The 17774-nt window shown below is 36.1% G+C and overlaps 1 protein-coding gene across 7 annotated transcripts in view; it reads right to left on the bottom strand.

Moving 5' to 3' along the window:
- LOC126972736 (heterogeneous nuclear ribonucleoprotein L) overlaps positions 1–16835 on the bottom strand; it is a 423515-nt gene extending 406680 nt beyond the window's left edge. For 5 of the 7 annotated variants that reach the window (XM_050819659.1, XM_050819681.1, XM_050819693.1 and 2 more), the window contains exon 1: positions 16641–16824. In XM_050819659.1, the coding sequence (XP_050675616.1) occupies positions 16641–16703 (63 nt within the window). In that variant the 5' untranslated portion in view covers positions 16704–16824. Of the gene's footprint in view, positions 1–16640 lie in introns of all 7 variants that reach the window. The other 2 variants (XM_050819756.1, XM_050819670.1) reach the window with 2 other exon arrangements.
- Between the last annotated feature and the right edge of the window lie 939 nt (positions 16836–17774).

Below are 17774 nucleotides of genomic sequence, written 5' to 3'. Positions count from 1 at the left end.
TACTTGGTACATAGTTTATATTATTGAATGGCGTTGTTACACTATAATTGTACTACTGACTGTACCCAGGCATGGACGGGTACGTGAACTCTCGATTGTTCGTGGGTGGTTGAGGCACACTGGGCACAGAATTTTTAATGTTATATGTCGCTGGACATTCTCTTTGTATAAAGCAGAGGCCTGTTCACCTTGGAAAATGACTAAAACATTAAAAAGGCCAAAAAACATATGCCTCCAATAAGACAATCTAACGGCATCTGGTCACGAAAATCCCAAGATAAAGCCGAACTATTTACCAACATTCTAAAGGACATATTTAAACCAACCGAAAGTGACTTTATACACACAGAAGAAGAAATTGATAAAATGCTGAATAGTCACCAACAAATGTGTCCACCACCTATATACCCTGCCACCAGTTATAAAAGCAGAAGTAAAAAATACTTCTGCATCTAAGACAAAAAATGGCACCAGGATTTGATCTCGTCACGTACTAAATATTCCACTAAAATACAAAAGATGCTACTGCTCGTAGAATGAAATGTGATTCTAGCTCACCAATTAAGCTTTCCTGCACATCATGGAACTATAGAGCAAATACACCGTGTAGCACATACATTCCAACAAGGTCTGGAAAGAAAGGAATACTGCTCAGCTGTATTTGTTGACATACAGCACGCCTTTGACCGCGTATGGCACAAGGGCCTTATCTGCCGAAAACTACATACATGCTTTTGTAGTCCTACCTGCAAGACAGAATTTTCCAAGAAAAATGCGAGAATTGTCACTACTACATCTGCCAAACAAATGATTTCCCGCCAATGGTTTTTTTGATTACTAAGAAGGTTGCAACGTTTAAAAAAAAATATAATATTCGAAATTCAAATAGTTCCGATTAGCTAGAACTGCAAAACTTTTAGTGTGCCCCATGTATTGTTTACGTTTGATGTGCTGAGTGCTGATCTTAAAGATGTCAGCAGTATCCTGATAAGTTCTTCCGGTAGGTTTTGAGGCTGGGGAATTTTATTTAATACACCTACATGAAATTCAATCGTTTTCTTTTGACAACCTGGGCCAATGTAGACTCTTGTAAATTACAGTACACAAATAAAAATAACAAATAAAACACATTTCCCAATCTACTTATACCAAAGTGGATTATATCTGTGGTCTTTCGGGATCACCCAATGTCCCACCTGAGCTATTATAGTGTTATATAATTGGCGAAATTTACCTTTGTATTCTAGAGTAGCTGCTTCTCATTAAAACACGGATAAAACTACATTTTTTTAAATTGAAACCTAGCTAGATCGATTTATCGCCCCCGAAATCCCCTGTATACTAAATTTTATGAAAATCGTTGAAGCCGTTTCCGAGATTTAATTTATGAGAATTGTTCGTTTAAAGATATAATATATTAAAAATAATTTTTATATAATTAAAATACCTTTGACAACTATGCCTTTCGATGATAAACTAATTAAATAAAAAAATTGTTATACTAGATCATTAAGAAGAGGGAGAAATAATGCCATTGCTGCCTCATGCATTACAGCAGCTACCTTTCTTGGTGGCAAGAATAGAGGCAAGAGGGCTCATTCTGCTTTCAAATTACCTTTGAACCTCAATTTTTCTGAAACTACACAGTGTAATTTATCTTAACAGGGTACCACGATACAAGTGCTTCGAGAAGCCAAAATTATTGTATGGGATGAGTGTACTAAACATAAGAAAGGCATTGAAGCTCTAATTAGGACTCTCCAAGTTATAAGGAATTGTAACAGACTTATGGAGGAGTCACGGTACTATTGGCTGGTGACTTAAGGCAGACGTTGCCTGTTGTCTCACGAGGGACACGTGCATGAAGTGAAGGCTTGCCTTAAGTCATCAGTTCTATGGCCTAAAGTTAATTTTTCGTATGTTTTTTTGCTTCCGCTTGTATGAAAAGCTTCCCACTGTTCAAATAAAACATGAATTTTTAGACACTGTATCGGAGGTCGACGATGCACAATGCACAGCATTATCCTGTAGTTTCTTCACACTCTTGAGCCACCAGGAATACCACCTCGTATCCTTCACCTCACAGTTGGCACTTGTTGGTTATTTTAAGGCGCAATCGAAGCCCTCCAAAACATTGCAATAATATAATTGTACTGCTGACTGTACTCAGGCATGGACGGGTACGTGAACTCTCGATTGTTCGCGGGTGGTTTAGGCACATTGGGCACAGAATTTGTAATGTTATATGACGCTGGACATTCTCTCCGTATAAAGCAGAGGACTTTTCAAAATGACTAAATCATTAAAAAGGCCAAAAGAACATATGCCTCCAATAAGACAAGCTAACGGCAACTGGCAACGAAAACCCCAAGATAAAGCAGAGCTATTTGCCAATCCCGCAGAGCTATTTGGAAATCCCAACACTCAAAGAAGAAATAGAAAGGTCTTCTGGGGCCTATCTCAAGGCACAAAGACTTTAAGGACATAAAAATGTTGGAACGTTATTATGCTGTTGACTGTACCTGGTCACAGGAGGATAAATAAAGTCCTGATTGTTCGTGGGTGGTTGAGACACACTAGGCACAGTGTTTGTATTATTGAATGAATTATACTGTTGACTGTATCCAGTCACGGGTGTATGATTAATAATATGCTGATTGTGTGTTGGAAGGACACTTGGTACATTATTTATATTATTGAATGGCGTTATCACACTATAATTGTACTGCTGACTGTACCCACGCATGGGTACGTGAACTCTCGATTGTTCGCGGGTGGTTGAGGCACACTGTGCACAGAATTTGTAATGTTATAATGACGCTGGACATTCTCTCTGTATCAAGCAGAGAACTATTCACTTTGGAAAATTACTAAATCATTAAAAAGGCCAGAACACATATGCCTCCAATAAGACAATCTAACAGCAACTGGTCACGAAAACCCCAAGATAAAGCAGAGCTATTTTCCAACTTTCTAACCTTTTACCGCATATCGTATGAAACACTAAGGTTTTATACAGATTAAAAAATATTGAGCGGTCTGTAGGACGTGCATAAGGCAGAATTGAACCCTTTACTAATACCCAATAACAAAAAAAGGTTTTTACTTGGCTATGGTTCGTTAGATCTGTCACCAAACTTTAGAAGCTGTCATTTGTGCCAGTTAGTGTTTATTGGATATTTATAACGTTGATTTTCACATGATTTTCCTCCGCATCCAATTATTTCTTTGTTTTGCGTGAAAAAAGGATGGATCCTGCTAAGTTCTACGGAAAAAGACGTAAGTTTTATCAATTACTTCTTTATAATTGCATATCCCAAAGTTTGTATCTGATATGATCCTGCATGCAGTTAGGGTAATTTCCTCTTTTCGAATATGATACTTCATGCAGGCAGGGTGACTTTCGAATGTGATACTACATGCAATAAGAATAACTCAAATTTTTTTTATGTTGATACTTATTACTGATGATTATAATATTTCTAATATTATTTATATGTAAATTTTTTAGCGACTCGACAATGTCGACGCGAAACTGGGCTCTCCATTCCACTTGATAGTGATGATGAGGAGCGAATGGATGAAGATGATTATTATTTACCACCCCAGCCCGGCCGTCCGATGATTCAGAGTATGATAGTAATGATGAAAAATTTTCTTCTGTCACTCAAGAGACGGTTTATCTCGATGAAAGCTTATTACTCGAGGATGAAACTGAAACCGCGAATGACATTAATGAACTGGAAGCGTCAACATCAAAGGGTATAACCAGAGAAACCAGTAGAAAAAGGAAAAAGAAGGCAGAAAAAGAAAAAGAGCCTTTGATTTGGACTGACAGCACAATGACATATAACAGCGAAGACCTGACATTTTTGGGTTGTACTGATCTTCCTGATGAAATTACAAGCCTGGTTACACCAGTAGAGATGTTCAAGTTTCTATTTCCAACTTGTGCTATGCATTTGATACAATAACAGACCAATCTATATGCTGAGCAGGTGCAGCCGGATAAAGCAAATTCTATAACTTGCGATGACGTGACCAAATTTATAGGTATTGTTTTATACATGTCTATTTCATGATTGCCATCCACGCGTCACTACTGGCGCGAAGGAAAATATGTAGAAAAAATTGCGTCTCTCATGACTTCTAATAAGTTCGAAGAAATTAAACGTCTTCTTTATTTCGCCGATAACACAAAAAAAAAATGTCACAAACTGTGACAGATTACAAAAAAAAGGCCACTGCTGAACATTATTAGAGAACAACTGTTAAAAGTTCCCAAGGAAGAATACCTAGCTATTGACGAGCAGATGATTCCAACATAGGCTAAAACATCTGGTTTTCGCCAATACAATTCGAAGAAGCCCCACAAATGGGGATACTTAAACTATGTTCTCAGTGGCGTTTCGGGTTTTAGATACGATTTTGATATCGTCACAGGACAGCACAGAACCGATGTACCAGATAATCGTCCTGATTTGAAGGCATCAGGCAATATTGTTACAAGATTTCTAGATACAGTTGCACGCAATGTAAACCACAAGTTGTTCATTGATAACTTCTACACCAGTCTTCCACTCATGGCATTTCTCCATGGCACTGTAATTTTACCATTAGGTACGATACAAATATCAAGAGCTAAGGGCATTAATGTGAACAAAAAAGAATTGCAGAAATCTCCAAGAGGTCACTGTGTTGAGAAATCCACAGTAATCGACGGCGTACAACTGAATGTGACTATGTGGGTAGACAACAAAATAGTAAGTCGATGTTTTTCCTATGTTGCGAAGGAACCCATGGCACCTGCAAAAAGATAAGCAATTAATTGAAATCCCTCGTCCAAAAGCTGTTGAAATATATAATCAATATATGGGAAGGGTTGATTTACTCGATGCAATGCTGGGATTTTACAGAATTACTATAAGGAGTAAAAAATGGTACCACCGGCTCTTTTTCCACATGTTGGATATAACTATTGTGAACAGCTGGCTTTTGTCGCGTCGCCGAAACAAACAAATTACTGAAAAGAAACACAGGAGGAACCGATTTATATGCCGCTGTTGGATTTTAAAATCTATATTGCTGAGGTTTTGATGCGCGAGACGACCGGAGTTTTTACTCCTACCACCCGAGGTCGAGGGCGCCCTCCGACAGACAATCTTAAACCAATTAAAAAGACGTCCGGAACTACCTCCGGAAGAAGTAGTACACGACTCAATTGGATATTGGCCTAACTGGGGTGAAAAACGCCAGCGCTGCAAAAGTTGCTCATGCTTATCATACATTTACTGCAGTAAATGCAATTGTTACTTTGTTTAAACAAAGAACGAAATTGTTTTAAAACCTTTCATTTAGAACAAAATTGAATTAAACACTTTCATTGTATTTTAATTTGTTTTATTTCATCAGGATTAAATATAAATATATATATAACTAAAGACACACACCCTTACTGCATTTAGTATCATATATGGTGTGTGTACCTCACTGCATGATGTATCATATTTGAGACTTTAACTTTGGAGTTGAGTATTTCAAATAACAATAATAAAAAAAAACTGGAAATCTCAACAATCAAAAAAGATATAGAAAGGTCTTCTGGGGCCTATAAAGAAAGACTTGAAGGACATAAATCATCTGCTATAAATCTTATGAATACAGAACATTCCACATTTCGGCTAAAAAGATAGTGGCTAATTATTAAGAGTTGACACATCACTGGATGTGCACTCCCAAAACTAATTTGAATGATCAACAAATCTGATAAAGCTGCTGAGGATGATTGCAGAAAGTATGAAAATGAAAAAATATGTCGCTGGTGCGCTATAATTATGGTGCCGATTGTATCCAGACATGATTGCTGTATTTTGTGTTGGAAGGACGGAACACTCTATATTGAGGGCATAGAGGCAAAAACACTATTCCTAAACAAGAGATAATATGCACCAAAAAGTATAATAATAATTGTGTATTTTTATACAATCTAATTAATTGATCGAATTCTAGTAACTATTGCTGTTATTTTTGGAATCGGTGTCCTTTCGCCGCAACCCGCTCTCGCCTCCTCACGACTCAAGCACATCTCACCTATAACAATGTATGTAGTAAGAAACCTATCTTGGCTGACACCGACTCTAAAAAATTAAAATTATAAACAATATTTTACTTAGATGCCTTTGTCAGATCTGGACCAAATTACAATTGGACCACACGTTAAGCACCAGTTAAAAATATTAGTCCTTATCGCGAAATAAGCGATCATAATACTATTGACGTGGTTGATAATATGGTGGCTCGTTTGCTGGACTGTTAAGTGTATAGTTTTTGCGACTGGTGGAGGACGTACTCGGTACATTGTTGTTTGTTGTTGGAACGTTATTATGCTGTTGACTGTACCTGGCCACGAGAGGATGAATAAAGTCCTGATTGTTCGTGGGTGGTTAAGACACACTAGGCACAGTGTTTATTGAATGAAGTTGGAACGCTATAATTATGCTGTTGAATGTATCGAGTCACGGGTGTATGATTAATAATATGCTGATTGTGTGTTGGAAGGACACTTGGTACATTGTTTATATTATTGAATGGCGTTGTTACACTATAATTATACTGCTGACTGTACCCAGGCATGGACGGGTACGAGAACTCTCGATTGTTCGCGGGTGGTTGAGGCACACTGGGCACACAATTTGTAATGTTTTATGTCGCTGGACATTCTCTCCGTATAAAGCAGAGAACTGTTCACCTTGGAAAATGACTTAAACATTAAAAAGGCCAAAAAACATATGCCTTCAATAAGACAATCAAACGGCAACTGGTCACAAAAATCACACAGAAGAAGAAATTGATAAGATCCTGAATAGTCACTAACAAATGTGTCCACCACCTATATACTCTGCCACCAGTTATAACAGCAGAACTAAAAAAGACTATTCTGCATCAAAGGCAAAAAATGGCACCAGGATTTGATCTCGTCATCTACTAAACGTTCCACTAAAATACAAAAGATTCCGCTGCTCGAAGAACAATATGTGATTCTAGCTCACCAATCCGGCTTTCGTGCACATCATGGAACTATAGAGCAAATACACCGTGTAGCACATACAATCCAACAATTTAATTGAGTACACCTACATGAAATTCAACCGTTTTCTTTTGACAACCTGGGCCAATGTAAACTCTTGTAAATTACAGTACAGAAATAAAAATAAACATATTCGCATACAAATAACACACTTCCCAATCTACTTATACCAAAGTTGATTATATCTGTGGACTTTCGGGACCACCCAATGTCCCACCTGAGCTATTATAGTGTAATAGAAGTGGCGAAATTAACCTTTGTATTCTAGTGTAGCTGCTTCTCATTAAAACGCGGATTAAACTTCTTTTTTTTTTAATTAAAACCTAGCTAGATCGATTTATCGCCCCCGAAATCCCCTATATACTAAATTGTATGAAAATCGTTGAAGCCGTTTCCGAGATTCAGTTTATATATAATATATACAAGAATTGCTCGTTTAAAGATATAATATATTAATAATAATTTTTATATAACTAAAACAACTTTGACAACTATGCCTTTCGATGATAAACTTATTAAATAAAAAAATTGTTATACTAGATCATTTAGAAGAGGGAGAAATAATGCCATAGCAGTTGCTGCCTCAGGCATTACAGCTACCTTTCTTGGTGGCAAGAATGATGCTGATGATGATGAGATGCAAGAGGGCTCATTCTGCTTTCAAATTACCTTTCAACCTTAATTTTTCTGAAACTACACAGTGTAATTTATCTAAACAGAGTAATACGGTACAAGTGCTTCGAGAAGCCAAAATTATTGTATGGGATGAGTGTACTATGTCCCATAAGAAAGGCATTGAAGCTCTAATTAGGACTCTCCAAGTTATAAGGAATTGTAACCGACTTATGGAGGAGTCACGGTACTATTGGCTGGTGACTTCAGGCAGACGTTGCCTGTTGTCTCAAGAGGGACACGTGCAGATGAAGTGAAGGCTTGCCTCAAGTCATCAGTTCTATGGCCTAAGCTTAATTTTTCGTCCTTAAAAGTAAATATCTTCAACATAATTCAAAGACGGAGAAGTTCTCCAGTTTGTTGCAAGACATTGGTGATGGAAACTTTTTGGAGGAAGGAGGTAAGAGAAAAATTCACAGTAATCTTGGTGATGTTGTGAGAGATCTGACTAACTTAACGGACAGAATCAACCCCAAATTTATTCAATGTGGAGAAAATGGCGCTGCATGGCTGAGAGAAAGAGCTATTCATTCTCCAAGAAACGAATCAGCCAACCGAATAAAGAATTTTTGCTAGAGAAGCTTCCCGATGTTCAAATAAAATATGAATCTTTAGACACTGTATCGGAGGTTGATGATGCTGTGCATTATCCTGTAGCTTCTTCAAATTCTTGAGCCACCAGGAATACCACCTCACATCCTGTACTTTCCATTTTTTTCCATACCATCGGATTATCAATTGCAATTTAAACAAAGCAACAATTTCTGGTTAAGATATTATGCTACTCGATAATGTTATTATAATAATAAAGCCAGAATCAACCTTTGAAAACATCCGGTGTACATCTCAGAAATTGTTTCTTTCACGACCAGATGTACCTACGTGAAGGCTTTTAACAATATTATATAAAATGAAATATTGTTAACGGGGTAGTTTGTAAAAAAATAGAAACATCAGCTCTTTATTCCAAAAGTGAGGTTTTTACTAGCGGTAGGACTTTTGTCGATAGGTTTGATTGCCCTTCCAGCAGGAAAATAATCTCAGAAGAAATCTGAAATTATACGCGGACGAAGTCGCGGGAAACTGCTAGTATACAAATGTAAAGGCGAGGGTCGAATTAAAACTAAATAAATCTCTGTGGCACAAATGTTTAATACACTGATGAATTATTGTTTAAAAAAAAATGTTATTATTAGTGTCTGTGAGTATACCTATTGATAGTTCTACAGCTTAAGCGCTAATTTAATATATCAGCTATGTTCTATTATCAGAGGCAGTCGACAATGCAAAACGCCTTAAATTGGTATATCATTCAAAATTAAAGGCACATTACAAAAAGTCGAATTGATTTACGATTGTTGCTCCAAATCGGCTTACGTCTTTGTTTGTGGTGCTTTGAAGTTATTTTTGCATTTGCTTTCGGTCAATGGACTTTTTATCGGCGCGCTACCGTGGAGATACTTTTTGTTGAACACCATCAATCGTTTTTTATATCGCAGCCTGTTTTATCGTTCGCAGTACACATATTATGTAATTGTGTATGTTAAGTAATACATTCTGCCTATAACGTTTCAGAGCCGCTCCTTGGAATCCAGTTCAAGGATCCTTGAAAACCTAAATTTTGAGAATGCTTTCATTAGTTACATACTCGACAGTAGCCCCGTTTGAACAAGATCATCCAATTTCGATTGGCTCTATTAAAAACAAAACAAATAGTTTTAATATAAATTTTGGCAACGACGTATACTTTCTGAAATATTACGGTGTTTAAATTATGCTATGGAAAGAAGTCTTTGGCCGTTGTGACATCATTACACTGCACTCACTTATTACGGTGAGAGCGGGCCCCTGAGCGGAGCGCGATTTTATTACGTCACATGGTCATTTTGCGCCGTATTATGTACATAATACTGAAACGAAAATTATAACTACTGTAACTACTGCTAAACATTTAAAAAATATTGACGAATTGAGAGCAGCCTTCTTTTTTGAAGTCTGTTAAAAAACTAGATTTAAGCCTGACGCTCATTCTCAAGTGATGTAACAGACTTAGTTGTATTCTCCATTACACAGAGTCCTTAAGACTTAAAACTCCCACAGTACTTGCTTTGTGGTATATTAAGACATTATAGTCGCAATACAGAAATAGAACACTACTTCAACTACATGCTAGACTACTTTTTCCGAACATACAGTAATGAAATATTTATAATGACGAATCAAAAACGCTTAGTTTAAGCCCACAAACTGATGTACGCAGACATAAAACTGGAAACTATAAAGCAAGAATAGAAAAATTCATTAGAAGGTACCAGAGTTGACTTAACAGTCACAGAAACAAACTTGCTTTTCAACTTCAGGGTCCTGGGAGCCTTAAATTCACTAGGCTGAAGCGTCACAGTATTCAGGAACTAGCAGCAAGATTCGTGGACAAGGATTGAGAGACTTCTCACTGGAAAAGCCTCTCTAAATACAACACCAGATTGCCAAGACACAGAATACAGAAAGAAAAAAAAAACGTTTAAGCCTATTTGACATTGAACATACGGTAATAAACAAATTATTGCATGTTAAGCCGCAGAATGTTAAACTAGGTACTTGGTATTTTTTTATAAGCCCAGTTCCTGTAATTCGGAAAAATAAGACCTACTGCCTAACTACGCTATAACGACGACGAATGAACCCGGATCAAACCAATCGGCTAGCGAGTATTCTTGGCGGGAAACCTAGTTCCCGCCTTCTTGGCTGACAGGCAAGTGACTCACGCTCACATGTCATCATCACGCCCTATAATAATTGAAAATCGTGTTTTTTTCGTAGTCAGAATACGATGTTGATTTTTTTTAATTTTTTTATTATTTACTTTTCTACGATTTCGATAGATAATTATAACGTTATTTCAGCATGTTTCATATCAACTGGCTCACTCGATGGATAATGAAAACACCACCAATAAACATCCAAAAAACCAAATGTCTTGCCAAATGAAACCAAACAAATGTCAAACCAAATGAGATCTTTAAAGCGTGCTTTTACTTTGCTCAAAAAATTCTCTCTGGAAAAAATTCTGGAGCTTAAAAGAAATTTTAAAAGGGTCATTCCCTCTGCATCCCAAAAAGATTGTTATGGACACCTGCATTCTGCCAACTCTCATATACGGCCCTCAAACGTGGACATACAATACAAAATAAAACCGAAACTAGCGACCTGCCCGAAAGCGATGGAAAGGAGTATGTTGAAAAATCAGCAAAAATTCAAAAGAAGAATTAGAATGCTGTCAGCATTAGAAAAGGACGAAACTGATAGATGCTCTTGAGTACGCTGTAACACAAAAGTGAAGAGGCCGCCCAAGAAACAGAAGGGTAGATAAAATAATAAAAATGGCAGGAAAATAATGGAGAGGAAAAGCACAGAAGAGGGATACATGGAGTAAACTGGAGCGGGTGCAAGAGTGGGGTTCTAATAACATAACTTTTATATTATACGCGTAATCTTAAGATAATATAATGTTTTCGAAAATTGTTGGAATCAATTAAAGGTTTATACTTTGCTCAGAGTTTACTAACGGAAATTTTAGCCTAGTGTAAGCTTTGTTTTTGTAGTCATTTAACACCTGAAATTATCCTGAACTTGACAAGACAGCAAAAATATTATTATATATTAAAAAAATAGTTGTCATATACCGGAAGGCTTTGCACCATCTAGAGAAGAAAGGCCTAGAAGATGTGTTTTAAGTGCATGTATACCACAGACTTGAAGAACTTTTAACTGCTCTTAGCCACATGGAGAGGGATGAACGCTTGAATAGATCATACAATTAAAGTGCAACAACCCCAAACTGAGGTGAAAAATCATCGTTTCATTGATTGGTTGTATGTTGAAGAGTTACTTAAGGAGCGAGCACATTGAAAGACCTTCACTCTTCGTGGTTTCGGAGTTAACAGGTTATATTAGTATAATGGGAATGGAATTCTACGTGGGATTTACACAGCTGGTGATTGAAGCTGCACGATTATCGTCGCGCCCCGAAAATAGACCCTCTAACAGTTTTTTACGAAATGATGGATAGAGACGAAGTTCAGCTGACGGTGGTTGATACACCCTGCCCATTACAATCAGTGCCGCTCTTGAGCCACTCCCAATTTTTGGGTTTTTCAATAATCAATATTATTAATAATCAAGAGCACTGCAACTGCGAGCCGTTCGTACCCATACTCTAGCCGGCATCCGGTGCAATGGAGCCTGCCACTGGTCAGGTCTGGTCCCATAGGTCAACCTAACACCCGACGGGTACCGCCTTTCTTTGTGCGATAGACTTGGAGCGTACACAAATCCACTGAGGCCGGTAACAAGAGTCCGTGTTTACACAGGAAACGGTACGATAGTGTACTCTTCGGGATATCTCCGTACCGTTTGACGTTTAATAAGTGGCTTTTATATGTTGTGATCGTTCATTGACGAGCATTCGTTACCTACCCCGCACCCGCTCACCTCTGTTGTTGGTTGTTTTTCATAAATACACTTCAAGAACTGCTCTTAATTTAACAATAAATAAAACTAGTTTTAATTGCTATTGTTGTTTTTTACTTAACATCTTAAAACGATAAACATTCTGAGACATCCTTTATAAGTAACATACTAAATAATATATTGGAGCAATACTTAGTAGACGTCATTTTGCTAGATCAGTTCAAATTTATTGTAAAATTGAATATAAAGACCTATGAAGGAGTTATTAGCCCTAATTATAGTTAAATAAAAGATCTAATCGCTGGCCAGTGCCGAAAATTATGTAAATGATGTGACGATTTGCAATTCGGGAAGCTTTTAGGCGCACGGTGAACTTCGACTTGTGAAATTCCATAAAGTAAAAACAAAGTATCATATCTTGCGTAACAATAATCATCCGAACATTCCCTTCCCTCAAACTCAATCGTCTACCCATAAATAACGCTGCACGAAATTAAACTCGAATAGAAACAATCGTTCTGATATCAGCGACACAGCCGCGACGATAAATCGCTATCACTGAATTCAACAAATGTTACCTGCCAGACTTCAACTTAAATTAAACTTGTCAAAATGTTATATCTTTCAACATTACTTACAATCATTAGTAAAACTTGGCTCAAAATGATGATATTTCCATTCTATTTCAGCCGGAAGACGTCCACTGCTGTTGCAAGGCCTCCCCCAAAGATCGCCAGGACGATCGGTCCTGCGCGTGCGCTGCCCTCATCCAACCTACCCCGGCTATCCTGACCAGATCGTCGTTCCATCTTGAGGAAAAACGATGAATGTCCGCAAATAATTCAGAACTATAAAAGATATTTATTTAAATCGAAATATTCACCACCCCCCGATGTCTTCTATACGTTTTTGCTATCTCGCTCATTTATGCATGTGCGGTAGAAATTCGTGGGCATGAGACAAATTTTGTGTAGGCATTTTGGATTTCTTATTAAGTTTCTTTTTATTTTAACTAAAAATGGTAGTCAGCTTTTTTTTATATATGAAAATAAGAGACGAGACGAGGACGTTCAGCTGATGCTAATTGATACGCCCTGCCCACTACAATGCAGTGCCGCTCAGGATTCTATAAAAACCCAAAAAATTCTGAGCGGCATTAAAAAGGCGCTCGTCACTCTCAGAATTAGATGTTATGTCACATTTGCCCAGTAATTTCACTAGATAAGGCGCCCTTCAGACCGAAACATCACACAGACAGAAACATTTACACAATATTGCTTCACGGCAGAAATACGCGACGTCGTGGTTCCCATAATCTAGCCGGAATCCTTTACAAGAGAGCCTCCCAGGTCTGGCGAGTACGGAGGATGTAGGAGGTTATCAATATTGATATATGTGCCGATGAGTTAAAACAGTTTCTTACCTTCTTAAGCTGCATTATCATGGAGCAATAGCGGGCTGTTTCAGTACGAGTTTCGCCATCATTGATTGAAGTTCAGTATAATAGACGAGTAGTACTTGATCTGAAGAAGCTGTAGTGATTGACACCATGAAGTGACCACTTGACAGATACCATCTCTTTTCTATGAGTAGTTAGAAGTTCTTTAAGAAATTGCTGCAGTGTTTGACCTGGAGTCAACGAATCCCCAAAATCACTTCATTTCTGTGCTGCTTAAACATGATAAGCAAGCTTCAAGCGTGCACCTCTCTATTTGTCATTTAAATCATGAGACACCAATTTCAAACTTTTTATTTAATTATATTCATTTGATACAAATGTCAATATTGTGAGTGGGCTAACTAACCAAGCTAATTATTTAATACTTTAATGCAATTCAGATTCTAGCATTGCAATCAATTCATCATTAATGGCTGCTGCTCCATGGGTTATATATCCTCACCAAACATATCACTGATATTGCAAGCTGTATCTGTTGTTAGTTCCAGTAAGTTCAAAGCCTAATGAAAAAACAGTTAAAAGTCAAATAATGCAATGTTGTATATTATTATAAGCATTTATTTACATTCTTTAACATTCATCTGCTACCGTTTGGTGCAAAGTATATGGTCAAAAAATATAGTGTACATCATAATGTCAACAAAATCAGGACAGAACAATCTAGCTGTGGAAACGTCGACAAACAGACAAACAACTCATTCACACTTTGTATGAATATAAATCAATTAATTAAGTTAGTAGTAATTTTACTTATAATTGCCAAATCATATTCACATTGGTGAGAATAGAAAAGTCAGTCCACATAGTTCTTAGGCAATTTTAAAATTGATCATATTACTACTTGAATTGTTGTAATTTCATAGTCTGTGAACTGTGAATTTTTTTGGTATTGCTTAGAGATATTGCATAAAGGAAGTGCTCTAAAAAGTTATTGTGCCTTTATCCCTGCAGCTGAAAATTACATAAAAAGGCTTGTATAATCATGCTTCTGATGTTGCAATAGTGTATGGTTGGTGGTAATTATATATTGTAAAGTGACCTTTATGCTCATGTCCTACTCTCCATCATAAAATAATAAGTATTAAATAATATTTTAACTATTTTATTTAAGGTAATTTCATGTATTTACAACCCTAGTGAGGAATATTCATCCTCCTGTGAGGTTTCCAGGTTTATATGATGTGTACCTTCAAAAGAGTGTCCACAACCTCTTCTCTTGCTGCTTGTCAAGTATGTTAGCTATCTCTAATTCATATGTATGGAGTGAGAGACCCTGTTAAACCAATGCAAGACCACATTGATATAACTAGCTTACCCTGCAAATATTGAATTGTGGTACAATTTAATAAATAAAAAAGATATTTTGGGCTATAAGAAATAGATGTTGGCCGATTCTCAGACCTAACAAAAATACACACAAAATTTCATACAAACCGGTTCAGCTGTTTAGGAGGAATTTAGTAAATACCATGACACAAGAATTTTAAATATTTGATTGACAGTTAGTGTTTGTCATGTCTTAATGTATACCAATTACTTATATCAGATAAGTTTATTTTAAAATTAAATATATTATACTATATAAATTAGTCTAAAACACAATTGCATGTTAAATAAAATACTGGGCTTTACCATTTGACAACACACACTGATTTAGCATTGAAAATGTTAACAACATGATATGCTCTATAATATGTACATAGAAAATAATACTCAGATAAGAGTGGCATTATGAAATCAGCATATGTGATTTGATGTGAAAAATACACCTAGTATATATTGGAGATAATAGTTAGTTTGATACTATAAACTAAGCAGTACTGCCAAATTTAACTGCGGCAAAATAACATACTATAGATGTAATTGTGGTATCAAACACAGGGGAGACACTTGTCCATGTCTGTGGTTTAATATATGTGAATTTCAAACAATATAACTGTAATTTTAATAGTTAGACATATTTCTTTCTAAGCCAAAAATTTCTATAAAATATTGGAGATATTTTTGCATCTCATAGCTCAAGCTCATCTTACAGAGGTTCTACTACAATTTCCATATTCCCATAACAATACTACTTTATATTAAATAACATATTACATTAAGATTGTTCTAGAGATGAAACCAAATTAGTTTCAGTACTGTTGGAGGTGTTCTGTATGCATCAAAATCCATTGTTACATAAAATGTTCATGTAAAATGGTAACATTGTACAAAAACAGTGTTTTGGAATTGCTCATAGATTTAGTCCCTAATTAGGAAACAAATGATAATGAATTGAATCAAATGAGAATTATCATTAATTAGATGAACTCCAATATTAATAAGTTACATATACATTAAAGCATAAAGGTGTCCTTTTTATTCTATGCTGGTACACATACATAATAAGTTATACAAATTTACTTACCCCTTTGCATAACATATAAGTTAAATAAATAATATTTTAAAAAGTACTTTGACTAACACCTGAGGTTTGGTATCATCTTGTTCCTATCTAAGAAATTAGTAACAGTCATAAAATTCATGTTTATTACATTAACACGCTAACGAAATTCCCGCCGCGCCGTCACATAATAATGACAGTTTAAGACTTATACATTGACTGAGGCACCGGTATTATAATGATAAAACAGATCTAGGCTGTACAAAAATTTAAGTCTGGTCTCACATTTAGACTTCCAAAGCGAACCCATTACCTTTTTGAGTTATAACGAGATGGCCTCAACAAATAACCTCAAACTTACAACAACAAGCGTGTTTCAGTTCAACTGACACAAACTCCTAATACATATTGTATACCTAAAATGATAGGACAAAATTGATATTTTCATATAAAATTGCAATGATAACATAACTCGCACGGGAAACATGATGGTATAAAACACGGCCATTTTCGTTGTTGTTCACCTACAATACGAGTTTAACAATTTTAAGAAAATACATGAAACTTACCCTCTCCGTGTCAAGATCCGTCCCGGTACATAGTCGCTTTCCACCGCCACCGTTGTAGGCCATTATTAAACACTAAACAAAACACAAATCACAACAAAACGCGTTTATAAAATACGATTCGACAGCACCTACTCCAGCAAATGCTCCACGCAGACTGATTGAATTGAATCGAAATTCGAATGAGCAATGAACGAAACGGTAACAACAACAAGAGAATGAACTATAGCATAAGCGAGAACCGATCTGGAACGCAAACAGAGCGACTGCTAGCTGTCATTGTCAATATTATATTCGTAACGTAGAGTACAGAAAATATTTAGAGGATAATCTCTGTGGCCCGGAACAATAATCGTTTTCGGTTTTCACGGTTTCCGAAACGAACAATAAAAACAAAAACACACTTTTTTTCGCATTAAAACATTCATTTCGCATAAATCACACACGTAATGGTTATCAAAATGAAATAAAATGGCTTCAAGTTATTCTTTTGCATTTCAAGTCAGACAAGATGAGATATGTTTGTCCCAATTAAATTAAAATTAAATTTAAAATTAAATTAAATCAGTGCATTACGTTTGGCGTAGGTTATAAGGTTAGACGCAAATGAGATGGCTTGGTTAAAATAGTAACAATAAAAGTGCTTAAGACTACTCGACAGATTTGATATAATGAAGACGAGGTTAAAATACGAAATACAATTATTTTTTGATGTTTTATATTCATAAACTAGTGTAGTTGTGTGACCAATTTTGCTTTATCAGTGTGTGCGGTAGCTAGTGTTTAGCTGACTTAATTTTCAAAGTATTAAGGAGCTAATTCCGAACGTGGCTAACTGCTTACTACTTGTCATTCAAAATCGGTTCCAACAACAAATTTGCTATCCTTTTCTCTCTTGCTGTGTTATCGTTAGAGATGTTCTTTTTTTCTTGCATGCTTTGTTACTTTATACGATATTTTAGCACAATAAACTAAAAATATCTTTATATGCATTCTTTATTGATACGCATAATACGAGTACAATGTAACAGTTACTTATTAAAAAAATGTAATGTGAGGTACGAAACTGATTTCGTATTTTTGATTAATTTATTGTGATCAGTTTTCATAGAAGAGAGTTGAAGTCTCATATCAGGT

The sequence above is a fragment of the Leptidea sinapis genome, chromosome 2, assembly GCF_905404315.1.
Source record: "Leptidea sinapis chromosome 2, ilLepSina1.1, whole genome shotgun sequence".
Taxonomy (NCBI): domain Eukaryota; kingdom Metazoa; phylum Arthropoda; class Insecta; order Lepidoptera; family Pieridae; genus Leptidea; species Leptidea sinapis.
This window is presented reverse-complemented; position numbering and strand designations above follow the sequence as displayed.